Consider the following 22667-nt stretch of genomic DNA (forward strand, 5'->3'; position numbering starts at 1 on the left):
GTTTCACATCGACCTGGCAGCGCCATGCGCTCACATCCCCTCGTTGATGCTTTGCTCAGGCTGCTGTAGTTTCCAACGTGTTTTTTTTTTGTTGTTGTTGGTTGTTTTTTTTTGCCTCTGCCAATGAAAACGCACATCAACCACCCACGGACTTGGGCACAATAAGTCATTCACCTCTCAGTTTCAGTTGTTACACTGTAAGGAAGGAATACAAATCAGATTTTTCCTTTTTTTTTTTTTTTTTTTTCTTGTGGGCACAAAGTCATACCTCCTCAGAGAGGTGATGTGCTCATCAGACAGGCCTCCGTCTTCCTCATTAACGATGAACAGTTTGTCCTTCAGCTCTCCCGGCAGCACCGGGAAACTTTTGAGGAAAATGTCTGGAAGAACAATAGATTAGAAAAAAATAAAAAGTCAACACACTCAATGGTACATGAGAGCCTTTCCTCTTGATAGATAGGCTTCTTATCCTCCGATGAAACGACAAAAAAAAGAACAGCACTCATAAGACAAAAAGAGGTCCTTTGCTTAATTACTGTCTCCCAAATGCCTGAGGGAAAAACACAAAATTTGCATCCTATAAAGTCAAAGCTGATGGGATTTTTTTTTTGTTGTTTTTTTGTTTGATAGTAAACGCCTCTGCATAATTCAGGAGCTGTGGGGAAGAATTCATGAGGTGCCTCTGAGATTTAGACATGTGTGGAAAATATATAGTGAATTTTACAAAAATACAGTTACTTGAGCCAGTAAGACTCTGAGGCTGGCTGAGCAAATTTAGCAAATTTTGGATCAGAATTAGCAAATCAAAGAATATAAATTAGATAGTTTATGTGACTATCCTCTTGTCTTAATTCCCTTGTATTTATTGATGCCTGCTAGTAGTGTGTTATTACCACCAGAAGGTGGCGGTAATACACCTAAAAGCTGTTTGCCAACCGCCATTAAACAACAAAAGGAGGAGCAGAAGTACACGTTACTACCAGGCAGCAGTAAAATGTGTTTTGGCACTGTGAGGCTTAATGCTATAATACAAACAGTAGAAACATGCAAAAACTACTAGCCTGGTGTGAACAATTTCACTGCGTGAATATGGGTGTGGCCATGCTCCATAGAGAAACATAATTTTAACCAATCAACATGCGCCAAAAATCAGCCGACAAAGAGGGTTAACCACCAACGCATGTCACTGATTGGTCCGCTCTTCAGAGTGGCTGAACAAATAATAATATAATAGAGTTCCCATACCATATCCACAGTGAAGAAAACCGAAGCCGTGAGCGACAGTCGGCGCAGCTAAAATAAAAAACGACTACAGCTGTCAAAAAGTTCTGTTTCCAACTTCTTGAAACATAAAAACAAAGATAAGATGCAGTGCAAACTCTGCCAGATAAAGCTAGCGTGTCATACACCCATCCACAGATCAACAATCGCTGTCTTACTCTGTCACCAGACAAAGTAAGACGAGCATCGCCAAAAACACAGGTCTTTGAATAACAGTCAAACAGTTCCCAGCGAATATCAAATAGTATTTAGTTAAGCTACGCAAACCCACTGCTGGGTCCGTATTGAAAAGACAGACATAAAAGTGATGTCAATCCTCTTACCAATCCTACCAGCGAAGAAGCATAACTCCCAGAATGTTAAACTATTTCTTTAATTGTCCATAAAGGTTGACTTTCAGCGTTTCCAGTCCAAAGACGGGGTTGAACCAGTGAATTCAAACCATCCAGCTGATTGAAAATCTGCTCATGACAAAGTGGATCAAATAAATGAGAGGTATTTTCAAAGGTACAAAGCTGCAATCAACACGCTTCAAAATCCTTGACATTAAAGGCTTGAGACAGTAATTCCCTCACCAGGACCAACAGAGGCTTTCATGTCACATTTTTTTCAAGTGAGGAATCACAACATCAAACATCAAAAACAATTTCGAGAAGTACTAGTGTCCTCATGAGTCAGGGTTAGGCTGTCTCATCTGCCCCCCCCCCCCTCCCCCCCACCTCCCCACCCAAAAAAAACCCCACACACATACACAAGTGCAAATTAAGCCCTTTGTAGACTGGCACTCAGACAAACTGGGCATTGCCCTGGCAAATTAGAGTATGGAGATGGAGAGTGTGTCCCGCTGGGCGTAGGAAGCCACAGGTGTACTTTTAATTAGGAGTGCGACATTTCCAGTCATTAAACAGGCAGCGTGCGCTGGAGCTCTCAAGGTAAATAAGCCTACTAGTCGGACACACATTCAAAACAGGGATGCGCTTTGATCATGCCAACCCAATGTGGACCTCACCTAATTAGGGACAAGAACAACTATTATTCTACCTAAGTACAAATGTGAAGTGTTTTATTTGACTATTTCCACGTATCGTTTCCCTTTGGATGAAGCCGATAGTACCGGCTGGCTCGGGTGACCCTGAATCATCCCTCAGTTATACTGCTCGAGGCCGAGGTTTGCTCGGGGACCTCCCACCATGCGCCGAGCTCCTGTCGTCTGCTTTCACTCTCCCTGCATTTATATGCCGCCGTCGCGTCTCATTATCTTCGCGTGTCTTCTCTCTCCAGTAGTTTGGGCTTTTTCTCCTCTGTCCACTCTCTTCTTCCTACCTCTAGCTCTAGATCTGTAGTTAACTGTTCCCACCAACCTGCCCAGTGTTTACTGTTTGTCGTCTCTCTACGCTGTTCTTTTCGTACTCTGCTCTCCTCTCACCCCAATCGGTCGAGGCAGACCACCTCCGAGCCTGGCTCTGTTGGAGGTTTCTTCCTGATAAAATGGAGTTAATTCTTCCCACTGTCGCTTTGAATTGTTAAATATTAGGTTTCAGTCTGAGCCTGGTTTTGTTGGTTTCTTCCTGTTAAAAGGGAGTTTTCCTCTCCACTTTCGCTTGGAAATTTTGAATTATCAGGTTTCTTTCTGAGCTTGGTTCTGTTGGAGGTTTCTTCTTGTTAAAAAGGAGGGGTTTTTTTCTCGACTGTCGCTTGAAATTGTTGAGTTTCTTTCTGAGCTTGCTTCTGTTGGAGGTTTCTGCTTTTTGAAAGGGAGTTTTTCCTCTCAACTGTCACTTGGTATTGTTGAATTGTTGGATTTCTTTCTATAATGTAAGATCTTAAACTTACTATTTTAATCTCCCTGAAATCATGAAAACCGCACGAATTTCACAGGTGAAAAAACTCGTGTAATCTCGTGACCGCATACACATATTGTGCACATTTAAAAAATGTATTCTGCCCATTAGAAATATGTGGTCCTGGAACATTTTTATGGTGTCATATGTGAAGCCCATGTAGATTCTCTTCTGAAAACTTTTCCACATGTTTTCCCCTCGTTACAGTATGTGGCAACATGTGGTTAACATGGGTCATACATGTGATCACATGTGGAAAACGTGTTTTCTCTTCTGTAAGACTTGTGTTGTGATTCAGAGATATATAAGTAAAACTGAATATATAATACAGTAACTAGCACTGACACATTAGTATAAATAATATAATAGTGTCTCAGTCTGCAGCACCCGTACTTTTTATACTTTATAAATACTTCTTTATTCGTACATTTATTTTTGCGTATATAGCTTGTGTGTGTGTATATTTGTACATTGGTCTTATTATTTTTTTACTTTTTCTAAAAATATATTTTTACCTATTTTATTTTGATTGTATGTTTACTTTGTAAATTTGTGTTACTGTGTGCTTGCCTTTTTTTTCCTAACTGTGTCCCTATGCTGCTGTGACAACTACATTTCCCCACTGCGGGATTAATAAAGTCTTATCTTATCTTATCTTAAGATTTTAAATGCAGTGCTTTTGCCTGTAATGGAGTATTCCCACTGTGTTGTATTGGCGTTTCTACATCAGCAAAGGCTGTGAATAAAGGTGACATTACATTTCTTCAGATTTAACCGATTTAAACATTCTGGTGTCCTGCAGAGAGGAGCCGATCATTAGTCTTTCATCTATGTAGGTATTTTCCTACAGAATCCAAAAGGTCTTTTCAATCCTGTGGAGCATGAATAAGTACATGGATCATGGCAGGATTGTGTAACGGTCTCTTGGTGCAGGTGATGTTCTCGTTTTCCCGTAAGCATCCCGTTCATTACCAGATAAAACACCTCAAAACTGCAGAACTGTAGTAAAACAACCTCCCGCTCAAGCTGTCTACCTCCATCTGCCTCAGCGTGTAACTGGAAACAACATAATGTTTTTAAAGTCGCTGTGGATAAAGTGAGGGGGTGGGTGGTGGTGGTGGTGGTGCGGGGGCGGAGCTAATTATAACTTCTGAGTTTGCTCGTTAATTATTGATCGCATACTTGTGATATTATCTGATCGAGGTGGAGTCTCGGTGTCTGCTGAGCTGTTTCTATCTTTGTCAAAAACGTTTTTTTAAAAGAGCGGCAGGTTTTTTTGCATGCACACCGGGTCCCGGCGCAGTGGGATCAGGTGGATAAATAGTGTGGTGAAGAATGAGATATGAACTGAATAAACAGCAGAAATTCAGGCAGGTTTTGTGGTGATAAACATGCAAACAAGAGCAGGGAGGGGGAGTGTGTGTGTGTGTGTGTGTGTGTGTGTGTGTGTGTGTGTGTGTGTGTGTGTGTGTGTGTGTGTGTGTGTGTGCGCGCGGCTGAGGGGGGGTGGATGCCAAGAGATGGGGAAAAGGAGAGAAAGAGAAGTCCTATTAACAGCTGTTTTGTTTTTTTCCATATAAGGCTTTGTTTTCTATTACAAAAACAGCACTTATTGATTAAAACGTACCTAAAAGTCAGTGTAAATTAATGAACTATAACTACTCTAAAATTGGAGTACTTGTATGCTTTCTTACTTCAGTAGTAGCATTTGACCTTATGTTTTTGTTCCATTATATTTGAGAGGTAATGGTTGGACATACACAACCTAAAACAATTTATGAATTATAATGAAGTTGATGAAACTAGTTTATAAAACAGGAAAAAATTAGCTTCACCTTAGCCGTGTGCCAGATGTTGTACTTGCACTCGCTCTTTTGAGTGCATGAGTGCGTTCACACTGTCCAGTACAGAAACATGCAGTGCACTACTAGTACCGGGATGACGCACTCAAAACAGTCCAAAAAAAGGAAGTGTGAATACGCTGGAAGCTTTCCACCCTAAACTTGGCTACGTAGAGGAAGTGGGCGGGGCCACCGGCGTAAAGAATTTTTAAATGAAGCCGTCTGAGGAAGCTGCAGCTGTTCCTGAACGCCTCACAAAAGTGTGTGTGTGTGTGTGTGGGTGGGGGGGAGGGGAGGGGAGTGGGAGGTTTCACTTCTGCTGCTGGACAGAAGAATCAGTGTTTTTTTTGAGTGCGTTAAACAGAAGGGCACGAAAACAGGTTGATTTCCAGGTAAAACCATTAAAGCTGCAGATATTTTGGCGGGTGATGCGTTCACACGCTGAGGTGCTTTCCGGTGAGTGCAGAACAGCAGTGTGTGCTGACTGAAGCAGCACTACTATTGTCAAAAGTACTACACAATTAAGAGTCCTAATATGTAAAGAGTAGGATTTCTTAGTGTCCCAAGGGAAGTATGTCATTTGGAAACAGAGCACTTGACTCTGCAGCCATTAAATGCTACTATAACAACACCATAATATAGACACGTTTAAAACCAGTACTTTTAAGACTTTAAACACTCTTTGCTGACACTTAAACAAGTTTGCTTGCACCACTATTTTTATTATTAGAGTATTGAAACGTCACCTTCTGTAATTGGTGTTAATAGGACTCGAAGAAGAAGAGAATTCCTCTATTCTTCAGATGTCTAAATTTTTCCAAGGCTTTGCAGCAGAAAGATGCATGGCCTCGAGTTGCCCGCAGGCAGTCATCACTCAGAACCTCGCTCCTGAACAAAACCAAAAGTTTCCAGGTCAGGGAGGAGCAACACAAAAAAAAATCTCCGAATGCCAAAAGAGTGTTCTGCATCACAGAGGGAAATCACTGCCGCTCAGCTCCAACTCATCCATATTTCATGAACATGTGAACTCTAATTATGTCGCCAGTCTGCACAGTAACACTGATTTCACTGAGCAGCCCACCGCCACTAAACCACATCTGGATCACTTCAACGGTGAAGGTGCCACTCGGAGGACCTGTGAGAGGAGGCTTCTGAAATACTCTCCCACTGGCTGGGGTCTTGAAATATAAAAAAAAAAAAGCGCACACACACACACACACACACACACACACACACACACACACACACACACACACACACACACACACTCAGCTAATCAAAAGTGAAAAGCCATTAGATGAGGAGTAGAATATATTCCACTCTACTATTGCTCTGCAGATTTCACAGGGAGGCCGTGGCACTGCTGGGTTGGTGACACACTGCCCCCTGCTGGCACACCCATAGAACAGCCATCTAGCTGCTTTAAAGGTGCTTTGTTTCAACAATCATTTAAAAAGGGAAATATAGCAGCATTTTTTTTTTGGGGGGGGGGTTCTCCTTTAAACAGTTCTGAGGTCAGCTTTTTTCCTAATTGGCCGATTGAAGTTTAATTTGTGAAAATGAACGAGCCTGGCATTAACACTGCTTTTACCTCTCTCTCTCTCTCTCTGTGTGGTGCTTCCCTCTGGTGGTTGTGAAGAGACACAACATTTCAATTTTACTAAAAGAATGAGCTCCTTTATTTGACTTAATCCGGAAGAACGGCTTTTCATTAAAATGTGCAAATTACTCATTATTTTTGCTGAGAAAGTCTAAACTCCTTCCTAAGCTGCTGACAGAATTTATGATCTCCTTGCTCGGAGACGTGCTCTCGCTGTTGTGCTTACTCACTGAAGTTGTGTGCAATCTTCTGGTTGAGCAAAATGTGCTGCGTGTTACTCGGCTCAGCCGCACTAAACGAGCCCAGATCTTTCAAGGCGAATTGCTCGTGCAGGCGTGACTTGTCGATTTCAGTCCTCTCGGTGCTTCCTTGTGTCCAAAAGGATTTTGCAATCTGCCATAAAAAAAAAAAATTAAAATAATAATAATTGATTCAGTATTTTATGAAGAAACCGATGTTAAAATCACAAAAGAACAACACTTCGAAAGAACAAAGTGACAAAACAAAGAATAACTCCCAACAATGATGCAATATGAGGAAGTAAAACCAAGCTGAAACTGACCTTTCCTGTTTTTGTTTTTTTTGGCCAATGCTATAAAACTCTGCAGTTAAATATGAGTGATTCACACTAATGAGACCCTTTATAAGCTTTACCCTTAACTCTGAAAATATAGTAATGTCCCGTCTTCTGATGAATGAAGTTCTAAGTGAAAAGCGACAGTGTTACCTTCTCGGGGGTAAGGAGGTCCCAGTGGAAAGCCTTGGTGCGTGGTTTTCCTAAATTGGGCTTCAGTTTGAAGGGGAAAGGTGGGGGAGCCGGGATGCTCGGTGGCGGTGGCGGTGGCCCTTTCATGCCTGACTCGTGGGGATGAGGCTCGGGGACTGAGGGAAAGGACGAGGGGGCAGCGTTGGAGGATGAAGGTGGAGGGGAGGCGGGTGACATTGCGGGAGAGGTTGGTGAAGGGACGGGAGGCAAAATATCAGGTCCTGTAACTTGAACATTGGTCTTTGTAGTGCTGCCAGGTTTAGGAACCGGCTTTGTGTCACCAGCTGATGAACAGTCGCCACTGGAAGGTCTCAGATCTGCGTTTTTATCTTCAGGTGGACGGGAGAAGTTACTTCCGCTGGCGAATTCATCGCTTGACTCGAGATCTGTGTCGTTGTCCTCTTCGTGTAAGCTGAGATGCCGGAAGGTCTTTGCCTCGACGAACATGTGTTCACCTCTGGACTTCCGCTTCCAGTCCGAGCACAGTTTGTGGATAGCTTGGACCCAAGCATCCCGCTCCCTCTGGACGGTACCGGGGGCGGCTGTTTGGTCTGGGACCGGCACCCTGAACCTGCAAAAAAAAAAAAAATCAACAGAACGTAACTCCCTAATTAGCCAAGATAAATGTAGTTCACCATCCAGGCCTATACACATAATAAAACTACTGCTACAATTAGAATAAAGATAGTGCAAGATTGTACGCAGCGGTAAATTCATTTGACAGACAGAATTCATGAACTGCTTGCTGTTGGGATATTTCCACATCTTGATGAGTCTCACTCACTGGTACTCGTTTTTGTGGGTGATCAGACTGAAAGTGTCGGAGCTGGCAGGTTTCGTCACGCTGGTGTCGCCGTCCGACAGGTGAACCACGATGGTCACCGGCAGCGACGACGTCACATCGCCGTCTGTGGGGCCTCGCCACTTAAAGGGGAACATTGTCAGCTGGCCTGGGTGGAGCTGGACCTCATATCTAGAACAAAACAGAGGAAAGGGGGGGGGTGAAGTGTAGCGTAGCCAGCAACAACAAGGCCTGAGGCGCATCCCAATTCTACGCTGAGCTCTCGTCAATACGTGCGCTACTAATGCTGAGACGAACTCTACATGGCCAAAATTACAATATATAAGAAGAACAAAAAAATGAACTTCCATGGCCTCTGACATTTCTGTAAACATCAGCAAAAACGTCACAACTTATAGAACATTTCTAGTTCCGATGTCGTGAATACCTCATGAGGGTTCATATGGACTTTTCTTGTGTACACTGTAAATACGACTCCGTTCGAATGCATTATAATTGTTCTATACTGTTTTTGCAGGGAGTAAATATACTTGAAATCAATGCACTTTACTGTTTTATACTATAACCAAACCAAAAATACTACTTTCAGTTTAAAGTAACAAAGAGAGGGCAGAATGTTTCACCAAAGACTTGAAAAAAAAGTAAAACACGCTTATTATCTTTACATTACATTAAGTATGTCAAACAGAAGATCGATACCGCTCTCATAACTGTCCTTCAGCAAAATATAAAACTACCTATTATAAAACACAGTGGAAAAGCTAGCTTCAGTTTGAGGAACTAAACTTAGAAAAATGAATGACAACTGGTTTACCAGTCCAGGAAGTTGATAAGAGGAAGCAGCTAACTCACTTGATCTAAGGCTGATAGATACAGAAACTTACAACTTTCTTGCTTCATATTTATTGTGGAGATATCAATGTTCTCATCAGCACTTAGCAAGAAAGGGAAAAAAAAAAAAAAACATTTCTGAAGATACTTAAGGGCTTGTAACAAAAACCCAAGGCTGTACAACACACCATACAATACAATAACCCTGGGATAAATGTCTGGAACTGATATTTCCTTTCTGGATTTCGTCACTATGCTACTCTTTAACAGCAAGAAACAACTTTACTGTAACCTCTATTATCACTGGTTCCTTTTGGGCCCCGTGTTAAGTACGTTTTTTTCGAGGTAAACCTACAAACTCGGGGCTAAACGTGCCTACTTTGCAATGTCCCACGGTTGTGTCCGTTTGAAAGCTTTCTTAACCCCGGCTGACCCCGGCCCAGCCTAAGTGCAGCGTGAAAAGCACTTTACCGTCGCTCTCGGTCCTTGTTTTGCTTATAGCGACTTCACTCGTACGTTCTGATGTTCCCGCGTGATGTTTGTGCAGAGTTTGACACTAAAAGGCTGCTTATATATTCACCTGCAGCGTGTACGTGGTTTTTGTCATCCTGACAACATACTGTTAACTAAAAAACATGAAGTATGAAACCTCTTCTGCCCAGCACTGTTTTCATCCTATAGATTCTGGACTTTTCAGGGAAAAGGAGTAGTTAACTAGTCAGCTGAACTTTTAAGGGGTTAAATATAATATTAGACACATTTTTTTTTTTTTTGTCCAAATACCTCCAGAGGGGATGTTTAATTTTTTCGCTCCGCCGGTGCGAAACTTTAATATAAACTTTAAACTTGCTAAGAATTAACATGTATCCCGAAATTGGAATAAAAGATCTGATTCATAGTTAATTAAACATATTTATCTCCAAATAGCTTCTCCTCACTAACTATACTCGACATTTGTACACCAAAGCAATAACGACTCATCCGTACTTCACCCATTTGAAGGAGGCCAAGCCGCCTCGGTGCAGTAACAGGACGCCTTCCCGGAGGCTCTGTGAGGCTTTGGGCTGCTGGTGCGTCTCTGCGTCGTCCTCTTCATGATTGCTGTATATGTTCCCATAAATGATCTGATTCACAAGCTGTATAATCTGCTCGAAGACAGAGAATCACAGGCATGAAAAAAAAAAAAATAATAAAAAAAATAAAAGCCCCAATGAAAGCATCAATAACAAGTGGCCACAAGGAATACAAGAATGACACCCTACCTCCTCCAGGCACAAATTATTTAATTGGTAAATGACTTTATAATATTAACCGGGCTGTTTTCCAGGTTTGTTTTTCTAACTTAAATGTACCCACACAGTGTATAAATTCACCTTGTATTTTTCCTCCAGAGACGTGGTCTCCAGCTCATAGTCGTGATGTTCCTTGAAGGAAATGGAGAACCTGGAGCCCACTCCATCATCACAACTCTTGACAATAGAGAAGGGAAGTTGGCGCTTGATGATGCCTTTCTCTATGCTGCACAGCATTTTGGTCTTGAAATCGATCTGGATGTTCACAATGGGAGAGTCTGAGTTAGAGTTAATGAGCATTGGTCAGTTTTAACCACATTTGCAGACTGGCTTTGGGGCTGGCAGCGTTGTTTGCTGGACCATTTCCGATCAAGCTGAAATATCCATAATTAATAAATATTAGATAGATTGAGACAGAACTTTTTTTTTTTTTTTTTTTTTTTTAATAAAGGATCTCAACAAATTGGATGGATTGCTATGTAGCCAAGCGGCAACTAAAAGTGACATCACCCGTTGGTTTGTGAACAACTGTGATGAGGCTTTGAGTTCAAATTTTGTCCGTCGCCATCTTGCTTTTTTCTGATTGTTTTAGAGCCAGAAGTGACCAAATTTAAAAGACCACAGGTCTGTCAATCAAATAGATTGACGCTGCGCATGCTGGCGTACAAAGCATTGTTGTGCCTGCTGGTTCAGAGAGCTGCTGGCCTCGCTGTACACCGACTCACCTGAATAATTCGCTTCTGCCACCTGTAGCGGGCGTGCTTGTGAACACTGAAGTTGTACTGCGTGGGTTGTTGTTCCTGCAACAGACGACAAACCCAAATGACAGATGCAATCAAATATATATAATCTAACAATCAGAGGGAAATAACCTTCCAGGGAAAGATGATGTAGTGTCACTACAATGCAGAAAGACTTTTTTTTTTTTCTTTTCTTTTTGTTAATAATTGTTTGTCTTTTGAATTGCTTCCTGCTAAGTCACACAAAAACTATCTTTCGCATTCCCACATATAAATAGCTGTGGTCACATCAAACTAGATTTGGTTTCTAACTGACCCAGCAGGCTGAGCAGCTTCTTAACACAACAATGGAGCAAAAGAGGACACATGTGGGGCACAGTAGGAGGGTAGTTTTAAAAGACAGGCTTCGTCCAGGCTCAGATTTTTTAAGTAGGTCACTCACGAAGAAATGCATGTACTATCTTTACCTTTTAAGGTAGCAGGGATTTAATAAAGACCACTGATGCCAGTGTCATGATATACAGAGCCAAACAGAAGAAGCGAGCTCAACCTTCTCCATCTTCAAAGTTCAAACAAACGCCAACCAATACAGCTCAACAACAACATATTTATTGAAACTAGTTCCTAAACCAAGCATATTATCACCTTTTAAGTAGCATACGGTGAACTTGTTAGCAGTCCCTGTTTTACACATTCAACAGCAACATAATCATCCATTAGAAATTGTATTTTTGGCCACCTGGTGAATTTAGGTTCAATATTCTCTCCTCTCCTTTTAGCTCCATTTTTGGTCTCTACCAGCTCCTTATGAAAATATCTGTCTCTTTTGCTGCTAAATGATCCCCTTTATTTTCACCAGCTACTTGATGACTTTGACTGTGGACTGTTTGGTGCTGAGCTTTTTAACCTTTTTCAGAGAAAACAGCTGCCAAAAACAACAGAACGGCCGCCATGAGAGCGAACCAAAAAAGTACATTTGCGGGCCGGAAAACCAAAACAACATGCTTAAAGACAAAATTTGGCTGAGTTGGATGATTATACTCTGTGGGTTTCAAAAATGGATAATAATGTTAATATTGTTAATATAACATATTGATAATAGCCTCGCACTGATGACAAGACTCTGGGAAATTACTACATTACATTTCTGTTTTGTCTACTAATTAAAAAAATGGACAACATGCTAACTGCTAATACACAAACATGATCTCTCAGCAAGGAAATTATATGTGTTTTCCAAAATGTCTAACTATTCCTTTAAAAATATACTAAAAAGTCAAATCTGAATATTTATATTAACCGTTAATTGTTAAAAAAAATAAAAAAATAAAAAAATCTATCAACATAATTCCTCTCTAGAGTTCTGGAGTCTTCAAAATTTACTGCACAGCCATGCGACGGTCAAACTCAGGTCATTATGACTGTTTTCTTCCTGCTACCAAAACCCACAACTTATTAACAGAGTTTGGTTCCTGGTACCTCTTCAGCCACGTTCTTCTGTTTGAGCAGCTGCTCTCCGTCCTTCCTGGCCTCGTTCAGAGCATCCTCGATGGATAACTCTCCCCTCTTCACCCTGTTCATGATGCTCATCTGCATCTCGTTGCTCAGCTGAAAGCACAACAACGCAGTAAATAAAGGGGAAATCTCAGGTAAAAAAATTTTAAAAAGTTTATTTTAAGTGACCAAAATAGATGGCAACAAGCAAATGATTCATAAACCACCATTTGGAAACCTTTTTGTTTTTGTTTTTAAATCTTTGGACCACTTATCTTTTCATACATCATTATCATGAAGCACTTCAGATATGTATGATGCCACCAGCATATACCAGTATGTGTCACTCCGAGCTTCGGGTACAGTCCACATCTTTAACACCTGTTAAAACACTGTTACAGGAACATGCTATCTTCCTTAAATCAACCATTGTCTGTGACATTTCTGAGTAATTATGTGGTCCTATTGTGGGAAACTACTGACAGCAGGGAAGTCAGGTTGAATTGAGGAAGTACAAAATGCTCAAGAGACTCGTAAACTGAGAAAAACCTTGGTCTCCTGTTGCTACACAGATTCTGACGTTAATGAAAGTGAGAGAGTTTTTCTCTGGAACCAAGAATACAGGACAGCTGTGGGTATTTAGTGACTCAGCTGCAGAAGGATTGATTTCACACTTTCATAAAGATGGTTTAAAGAACGTCCTGCTTGTTATTGACCTTCTTGTCTGATTAATAAGCTAAAATCTTACCTGTGGCATGTTCCCAATGTGTCTGTCCATTCTGGACAGATTGTCTTTCTTCTTGGATCCTAAACTCGGCATCACTGCATTTGATGTTTCACACAAAAATCCATGCAGTCGCCAAATTCATGCAAATCTTCCTCTCTTACAGCAAAGATGTAAACAGAGTTGTTTTTGCCTCGGTTTTGTTTGACATGCAATACCTAAACAGAGATCTGTTTCACTGACGGGAAATAAAAGGGAGATTTGCAGTGATTTGTGGCACTGCTTCTTAGCACCGCCCTCCTCCAGCTCAGGTATATACCTCCTCCAGGTCAGGCAGTCAGAGGCTGCTCAGCCACACCTACTGACGCTTTCTCTGCACAACAGCAAACATTTCCAGTCAGGTTACATGTCTGAACATGCAAGACAGTGCGTTTAACCTGCTGTTTATTCTTGTTTTTTTTTTTTTTTTAACCAGGTGGGAGCGCGAGGAAACCTCCCTGCACAAAAGTCCCAATAACACAATACAGTAATAAAATGGATTTTGTCAATAAACGCTCTTAATAGCTTTGCTGAGACTGCTAGTGTGGAGAAGTCTCTCATGTTATCATTTATTCAAGAAAATCCAGGCCAAGTCGCCTGCAAACACATGTAGCAACAAATGCAAGCATGCAGGCTGCACAACAGGTATAAAAGTTCTAATGCCTTAATTTCCACATTTTATACCATTTAAGGCTGATTGTTACCATCAAGAACCCACGTGATGCCAGAAAATACAGATGCTGTGATGTCCCTTTGGATAATTGTCAGAGAACGCAGTAGCGATATGTAGTAAGCAAAAAATGTTTTATTTGGGGTTTTGTGTCCATTTTAATATTTTTCTTCAGTATTCTAAATATTCAATTTAGATGTTAAAAAAAACAAACTCAAATCACCAGCTCCCATCACGACGGTATGATTTAAGTTAAAATAACCCTCCTTCATGGCTTCAACCCCCAATTAAGATACTTTTGCATTTCTAATGGAAGTTGAAAGGTGAAGTTTGTGTCAGTTGTGTCTTTTTGTCAATATTCCTCATAGTTTTCCAAAAACAGCGCTTTGATTTGTTACACAGACAAAGAGGATGAAATTCAAAAGGAATCGGTAGGAATTTCCAGCACAAGAAGGAATGTACGAGAGCTTCAGTGCTTCTTTTTTTTTGTGGTTGTTTTTTTTGGCTCCTGCCACCACCTGTACCGTAGTTACAGGAATACACGTGCAGCAGAATCGGAGGAGTTCATGACGTTTTGTTTTGGTAATGAACAACAGAGCTTGCTCACATTTGGACACGTTACGTGGTCACTATATACATACAAAAAAAAAAAAAAAAAACTAAGTGCGTGTCTGAGAGCTTTAAACACAAGCAGAGGGGAATCTTCAACAGCGGTTACATGGTGAGCACGTGGGAAAAACCCCTCTGAAAACTATAGGGGATTACCATAACAGCCTCGGGGGGGGGGGGGGGGGGGGGGGGGGGGGGTTTAGTGAGAATAGGTGGGGTTGAGAATAATAAAAACAGGGAAGCATTTCAGAATGAGGTGATGGTTTGTACATTCATGTACTAACTCTGTCATTTTCCTTGTGAATAAAACATGAAGTCCACATATAGTGTTTCTGTCACTTAGGATCTTAAATTGCTGTTTTAATACCCCTAATAAAAGCTTATTATCCTTTTAAAACACAGCATGGTTACCCTTGGTGTGGGATGTGTTAACTACATGTACTAAAATACTATACTTCCTGTATTCAAGAAATGTGTTCACGACTGTTTGCTGTCCCGGCTCCTAAATGGTGGAATGAGCTCCCCACCGACATCAGGACAGCAGAAACTCTGTCCATCTTCCGCCGCAAACTAAAAACACACCTCTTCAGACTTTACCTTGAACAGTAGAACTTTAGTAGCGCTTAAAAAGGCACTTACTGATAGCACTTTGTAGTTTGGCTTTCTTGAAGAAATTGTATTTTCTTGATTCCTGTCGTTCTGGGTTTTGTACCCTCATGGTTGAAATGCACTTATTGTAAGTCGCTTTGGATAAAAGCGTCAGCTAAATGAAATGTAATGTAATGTGTTTTTAATCAAAGTGTAATTCTCTTTTGAGCTTCGCTGTGCACAATAATTCAGCCTATATGTTCAGATTGTGATTGTGTCTGCGAGTGGGAAATTTTCAATAATCTCACTAGAAGTCTGAATCAAACGTGATTTCTTTGATGTGGGAAATTGCATCCTGTATTGCACATATTGCATCTTATTGTATATTCAGTGCCTGGTGGGTATTTTTTTTTTCCATCTTCTGCAGCCTCACACATCTACTTTTCAGATCAGTTTGTTTTTACTGCTGTAGTTACTAATGCGGTTTAAGATTTATTTTCAAACTGTTTGCAAAAGTGTGAACAAAAATGACAATAATGAGAAAGCATTAAGATTTTACATAGGAATTACTTTATTGAATACAATGCATTGGAATAGATGCAGCTGACACTAAAAAAAAAAAGAAAACAGGCACTAATGCATGATAATCCAATAACATATCATAATATTACACCGAAAGAGCACATTCCTAAGTTTTACTTCTGATATGCCTGTTTATGTTTATTTGAAACTGAGTTTTGAGTCTGCTTGTTTTATTATGACTGTTATTGAAATAAGCCGACTGTATTTCTTAACTCGTGGTCACAGAAGTTTAATTTGTACAAATGTACGTATTCCGTGGTCTCGTCTACTTCGTGTTTTCGTGCCGTGTCTGAGTGGTTGATATTTGAGGGGAATATTACTCCGGTGGTATTTAAAACTTTTAGACTTTGGCGAAGTCGACGTTGTTACAGGAAACGGTCAATTGAAAAGCCGCACGGGGAAAAGCCCCCATGCTTTAAGCTCCACCCTTCTAACGCTTATAGAAGGAAGAGGTGTCAGAACAACATCGTACTTCTATCTGGAGGGGGGAGAGCTACGGTCTACAGGAGCACACACTGCACTTCATCAACATGCATCTCTTACTGCTGACGTGGGTTGTTATGGTGAGTGAGATGATTATTATCTATAAATGCTGGTTATTTTTGATCATTGAAAGTCGCGCAGGTTATGTCGTTTTCTTCATCTATGTTTGTTATTTTGCCTCCGAATACGAGCACTTGGCTTTCACATCCATCTTTAACTGTGTTTTTGTTGTTGTTGTTGTTGTTGTTGCTTTAATCTCATATAATTATTGTCGAAATTGTGCAAATCCAGCGTGTCGTTTCAAGGTTACTACACCCTTAACGCCTGAAAAGTACTTTCACTTTCGATTTCCTCGCAACCGCAAGCTTGAGTGTGATCATGTGATGTGTGAATCACGATATGCCAAAATAATTATATTAACAGCAAAAAAAGAAAAAAAAGAATAGATAAAGAAATGCAACTGACTGCTGCTGGAGCTCAGACTTCAGAGTTTCCGGGACTTTCCACAACGCCCATTATAGTCTGGTCTGAGGAAGTGAACCCAATGTTAAACATCACAGAGAACCTATCAGGAGTTACAGTACAAGAAAAAAAAAAACGACCTCTTATTTTAACGTGTGATGATTTCTGCGTTGCAGGCGCTGACCGCTGCTCAGCCCAGCTGTGATCCACAAACTCAGTATGAGAGGAATGGGCACTGCTGTGACATGTGTAGTCCAGGTACGTACACACATCATTACATCATGAAAAATATATCTGTAAACGTGTTGTTTTTTTTTTATCTTGTGTATTGTCACCTCACTGAATTTTAGTCTAACAGACACCCAAAAAAGCCTCTATATTTTTGTTTGAGTCTGCATTCACTTACCGTAAAAAATGTAGGAAATGGGCTCAAGATTTATATTTATATATCTTAGGTGTAAAGAAAATCTCGATTAAATATTTCCTTTCACTCCCCCCGATCTCCAGGTTTTGAATCTCCAAAACATTTCAAACATGTTGGCATTTTTGTACAAACTAAACAAGTGTTAATCAAACGTTCCTTAAAGGTGCAGGTGGGTCGAGTTTGTTCCCTGTTGCCGCCATTTTAAAAAAAAAAAAAAAAAAAATTTGTATGCGAAGATAATCTGCGAGTTAGCATTCAGCAGACACATATACAAAGTGATATCAGTGTTTTCAGGCATGTAAAAAAAGAAAGTCAGACGTCCCCATTTACCACATACAAACGAGTCCGATACAATTCTATAATGAGATAATGCATTTTTTTTATTTTATTTTATTTTTTTTACTATATAACAACTTGTTTTTCAGGGAACAGAATGATGTCTATGAGCACCTGCAGCGATCCTCAGTGCAGAGAGTGCGAGGAAAACGAATATCAGGACAAACACACGAATGCCGTCAAATGCGAGCGTCAGCCGTACTGTGACCAAAGTAAGAACTCGTGACAAACCGCGCAACAAACCTTCACGTATACGTGTTGGTGGACTTTTTCTTAGATGTCGCACCTCTTCTTTCTTTCAGATAAAAACTTTGAGGTCGTCGTCCACCAGAGTAAGACGAAAAGAACCGTCTGCATGTGCAAACTGGGATTCCACTGCTCCAGTGAGGAATGTATAACCTGTGTGCCTCACACAGTCTGTGAACCAGGATATGGAGCTCAGCCCAAAGGTACAACACGTCTTTTTGACCCAGATAAAACGATTTCACAAGCTTTTTTTTTCTTTTTCTTTTTTTTTTTTTTATTATTATTATTTTAACAATCCCACTTGACTTTTTAGGGAACCATACCCACGACACCGTGTGCAAGAGATGTGCTGACGGGTTTTTTTCCAATGAGAGCTCATGGGACGGCGCCTGCGAGATGTGGACAGTGTAAGTACAGTTTAAGACCCTCGTAATACTTTATGAACTGAGACAGCAGCACTCCAAAAACACACGCACACAAAATGTCAATATTATCGCCTTAGTTTACCATTTTATTTAAAAAAAAAGAAAAGAAAGAAGTGTTTTCCAGTAAACAAGAAGATTGTTTGTTTCTTTTGGTTTGACTGTGGTAAAGGCTCCATCTGCTATATCTTGTGTATTGTATACGGTCGGGTTCAAAAGTCACTGTTATAGTTGGGAATACTTGTCTTCTACCATAAGTACGATGAAAAGATTAATATCCCTCTTGTATAAACCCTGTCAAAACCAAAACGGGTCATTTTAACACTTTCATTTTTTGCTCTAAAAACGTTCTCGTGATGTTTTGAGCGACAAGTTTTGTGTGTTTTTTTGGTTACCAGAATGTTCCTCTTAAATGTAGAATAACGTTCTCTTAAAACTTTTCTTTTTTTATAACACTGTTTTATGACACTATTTTTGAGAAAAATATCCTGGAACCAAAAAACCTTCCCGCTGAACACATTCCTTAAACTAGCTGGGATGATAAACTAACTTTTCTAACTGTTAAACTCTTTGCATTTTTCCCAAAATCTTCTTTAAGTAGGACCTCAAACTTGAATTAGAATTTTGTAAAGAGAATTTGTTTCAAAATGGGATTTGATTGCACACGTCTATGCTTCTGATGAAAAATGTCGTAATAGTTTAATATCAACAAACTGCCGTCTTTTTTTTGGGGGGGGGGGGGGGGAGGGGGGGATTTCAGGACAAACAATCACCTGAATCTGAATTTTTTTTTTTTAACTGCCACAACAAAACCAGAAATTATCCTTGTAATTTTTGTGAATTTCTTTTGCAGGTGTAAAAGCGGATACTACATTGAACAAAGCGGAAAGAGCATACATGACAACACATGCGGTGAGTTGTGCGTGGGCTGATGAACTGTAAAAGGTTTTCTCGCTATTATTTCTCCCACCGTCTGCAGCTGTGCGGTTACACGTCATGTGCTGTTCAAAATGAAATTATGGAGGCGAAGAGGTGCTAAGTCATTCTGTATAGATCTGTGGTTTTGAGTGTGTAACAGCTTTCTCTTAAAAACTGTTTACACCGCTCTAGCGTGTAGATCACACCGTGTTTTAATGGCTAAAGAAATCCCTCTTTCAGAGTTAAAAAGGAAGAATGGACTTGTGGTCTCTTTTCCACGCAGCCTTTCTGTTTAACGTTTCCTCTGTTCAAATGCAAAACATGTAGTGGGCATCGAGGTGGATTTTTTGTTTGTTTTGTGGTGCGCAGTGAACTGTTTCCTGTTGTTGAAGTACATCTAGCAAGAGTTCTGTATACTTCTAACTAAAAAACAACAACCATATACCTAAATGATCTAATCTGGGTAGTATTACTTCGATGTTAAACTGTGAATCTGTGTTACTGAAAGAATCAATTTGTGGTTAATTGTTTTTTCTCTTCTTCTTTACAGTGAATTTTCGACATCATATAATTTGGATCTGCGTTCTTGTTCCTGTTCTTGTTATAATTTGCGGTATAGCCAGTTTTATTCTCTGCAAAGGTACGCTGTGCTCTAAATGTTCCACACACCTTTAATGATGTAACATTTCAGTCATCTCCAAATACTGATACTCATAATCTGTCTTTTCTTCCTTTTGCGTTAGTTAAACCGGGATGCTTCAAAAGAAGTGCAAAGGTAAATTTGATTTTTGTCTTTCTTTTTTGATTGATTCATTAGTCGATCAAGCTCTGTAAACAATGCAAAACATCGTCATTCATGATTAATGCTGCGTTCAAAAGGGACCTCGTGAGCTCGTGGTTACGACACGGGAAGTCGTGCGTTCAAAAAGTCAAGTCGTAAAAACAGCGTTGCCAGGCAACGGCAATATGGACGACGTCTAGAAGCCACGGAGGCTAACAAGTTTAGCGAGCTAACAGGCGGGTAACATCATGCAGGAAATGCAAAGGCACCGAGAGAAAAGATGAGGCCGCTGGGAAGATCAACATTTTCCTCAGACGTAGGCTTTTTATCTGAGTTATGAAGACAAACTCTATGTGACTCAAATTACAATATATTATCTTAATATTCCAAAGAAATATGAACTTCCATCAGCAGTCACGTCACAATTCGTTAAATCGAGGCTTCTAGAAACAATTTGGTTCAAACATCGTGAATACCACAAGAGGGCGCCGTTCATACGGACTCTTTTCATCTACGTGGGAAATACGACCCCATTTGAACGCAGCATGATTCACACAAAAGAGACAATTTACTATAAATGATCGTGTTTTTAAATAGTGCAATTTGCCATTCATCATTGTTAGTAGTTCAACCACTTGACGGGCACACTTTAGGGAATCATTTTCAATCTGTACTTTCACCACAGCTTGCAGATGATTCGCTTATTTTAGCCTAAAGACAGGAAACGGTGGTAAACAGCGACAGTTCGGTCGATGATAAAAGATCCCCCGAACACTACCTAATAATAAACAAGGGAACATTTTTTTTTTTTTTTTTTTTTTTTTTTTTTTTTCTTATTAAAACTTAACTGAAAATGTTTTTTTTAGCTTTTGGCAAAGCCATGCTAAAAAAAAAAACCATTATATTTAGTGCACAGATTTATCTTCTTACACTTTGTAATATATATCACATAAATACATTTCCAAAATGTTAAGCCGTTCCTTTAAATGAACTTTAAATAACTGTCTACAATTACAAGCTTCTTTTTAAATTCATTAATCTGAAAATGTCATGCAAGTTGTGTATGTCTGTAAATAATGTCCAAAAACAGATCACAGGTTCAAATGTACCAAAATGCTCTTCTTTTTTTTAAACTCTTATAGGGAATATATAATTTAGGTCAAAATGAAGACAACCTGTTGCCGGTAGAAGTCATAACGTGTGTGCCGAGTACACCTGAGGAAAACGACGATGACCCGAGATACCAGGCGTCCCCGGATGTCCTTTTCAGTGAGGGAGGAAACCTCGTGACGGAGGAGAATGGGAAATCAGAAATCACCTCCCAAGAGGAAACGCAATCGCAGACATTGAATTTGTCATTTTAATGTATAATTCTGATTGTGAGCTACTGTGTTGTTTCGTTTTTCTCTTTGTACAGTATTTTGCAAACCCTAAAGATGAATGATTGTTTGCTGCAAGTGTTAACATTAAAATGTAAATAATGTTCCGAAACAATGACGTTGTAGTGGAGCAGAAGTTGGTAGCACTTTTAAAGTTACATGATGTTGGATGTTTTTGATGTGGTTATTATCTTAATGTTTCATTATATACTTGGCTTCTGTTCATATTTGCACTAATTTGCATGTAAACATTGTGGTGTTATGTTACATATATTGCATTAAAATGCAAAGCCATGTACATTTTTACTAGATGTGCTTTTTTTGTGTGTGTCGTGGTCAACGTGGCATCATGGGTCCGGCAGGCCCTATAAGAGTCCGGCAGTACCCATGATGCTTTTGGGGGGGGGGATGCACCAGGAAGCACCGGTAGCCTAATATTTGATTAGTTTACCTGTGGTTTAGCGTGTCTTGAGCCACGTTTGATGGAGCCTATTTGCGGTTCTATTTTAGCAAATTAGCAGCATTAAAGTTAGCCGAATTAGATATGGGTAGTTAATCTTTCCAGAGTACCCCTCGGTGTGCAGATAAATGTCAGCGAATTCCTTGTTTTCCCGAAGAAAACTTTAAAACGCGATGATTCTCAAGGAAGTTCCGGATTTCAACGGAACGTCGTTTTTTTTTTTTTTTCTTCTTCTTCTTCTTTTTGATTCACGGGTTTGCGGACGCTTATTGTGGATGGACTTTTTAAGTTTAATAGTCTACTCTGAAAGTGTAAGTCATACTAATTTAAAAACAATATGTGTATATTTATTGTGTCTGTGCGCTCTGTGTTTGACAGTTATTTCTCCGAGAACAGAGGACGTTTTGACGCAATTTGAGACAATGGGACGCTGTTGGTTTTAAAGAATCTCCATCGCCTCTTTGTGTGCGTGTTTCTGTCGCTTTCACCTGAACGCCTCCCTTCAACACTCCTCTCAATTTGAAAACCTGGAATAAGCAAGGCTGTAGTTACTCTTTATTTCCTCAGAGGGGCGCTACAGGTTCACTGTTGAAAGGTCAGCTGAAGACCTAACCTGTTGACCCTAACCTTTTAAGAGTGACAGTAAGCCAACTCTTACAGTTTTTTTTTTGTTTTTGTTTTTTTGTTTTAAGTATTTGATTGTATTCATCTGTTTGCTGTGAGGAAAAGGAGCTCAGATCGAAGCTAATCTGCCCTCTTGTGTGTTCCTGTTTGTAGTGATTTGCATGGAGAGGTGAGGAGACAGAAGACAAGCCCTCCCCCCCCCCAGGAGCTGTCTCATTATCCCCGGATTAATGGAGGTGGGCACTTTGAATTTACATAGAAACTAATGTGATTTGATGGTGAAGAACCCTTCCCCACCAACCACTAATATCAACACCGCCACGGACTTAAGGCCTGCTGCCCTTTCATCTTTTAAAAAGAGGATTTTATGGAGGATATAAAAAAAAAAGAAACAAACTTTTTATCTAGCCTGAGGTTTAATTGCAAAGATTA

General features: G+C 40.1%; 2 protein-coding genes across 2 annotated transcripts in view; one reads left to right on the forward strand and one right to left on the reverse strand.

The window, feature by feature from the left end:
• LOC138193674 (uncharacterized) overlaps positions 1-13445 on the reverse strand; it is a 37016-nt gene extending 23571 nt beyond the window's left edge. The window contains exons 1-9 of the mRNA XM_069141845.1: positions 13237-13445; positions 12474-12602; positions 10980-11054; positions 10336-10509; positions 9950-10107; positions 8114-8302; positions 7291-7900; positions 6794-6956; positions 269-380 (exon numbers count right to left, since the gene is read on the reverse strand). Coding sequence (XP_068997946.1) covers positions 269-380; positions 6794-6956; positions 7291-7900; positions 8114-8302; positions 9950-10107; positions 10336-10509; positions 10980-11054; positions 12474-12602; positions 13237-13308 — 1682 coding nt within the window. The 5' untranslated portion in view covers positions 13309-13445. The remainder of the gene's footprint in view (positions 1-268; positions 381-6793; positions 6957-7290; positions 7901-8113; positions 8303-9949; positions 10108-10335; positions 10510-10979; positions 11055-12473; positions 12603-13236) is intronic.
• A 2698-nt stretch (positions 13446-16143) lies between these two features.
• cd40 (CD40 molecule, TNF receptor superfamily member 5) lies at positions 16144-21449 on the forward strand. Its single transcript, XM_069141783.1, has 9 exons — positions 16144-16263; positions 16822-16903; positions 17495-17617; positions 17708-17854; positions 17965-18058; positions 18927-18985; positions 19542-19631; positions 19735-19766; positions 20915-21449. Exons 1-9 carry the CDS (start codon positions 16231-16233, stop codon positions 21134-21136), a joined length of 882 nt encoding a protein of 293 aa, XP_068997884.1. The 5' UTR covers positions 16144-16230; the 3' UTR covers positions 21137-21449.
• The last annotated feature ends 1218 nt before the right edge of the window (positions 21450-22667 follow it).

This window comes from Embiotoca jacksoni, unplaced genomic scaffold (genome assembly GCF_022577435.1).
Source record: "Embiotoca jacksoni isolate LCO1_2020_lvr unplaced genomic scaffold, fEmbJac1.0.p SCAF_91, whole genome shotgun sequence".
Classification (NCBI taxonomy): domain Eukaryota; kingdom Metazoa; phylum Chordata; class Actinopteri; family Embiotocidae; genus Embiotoca; species Embiotoca jacksoni.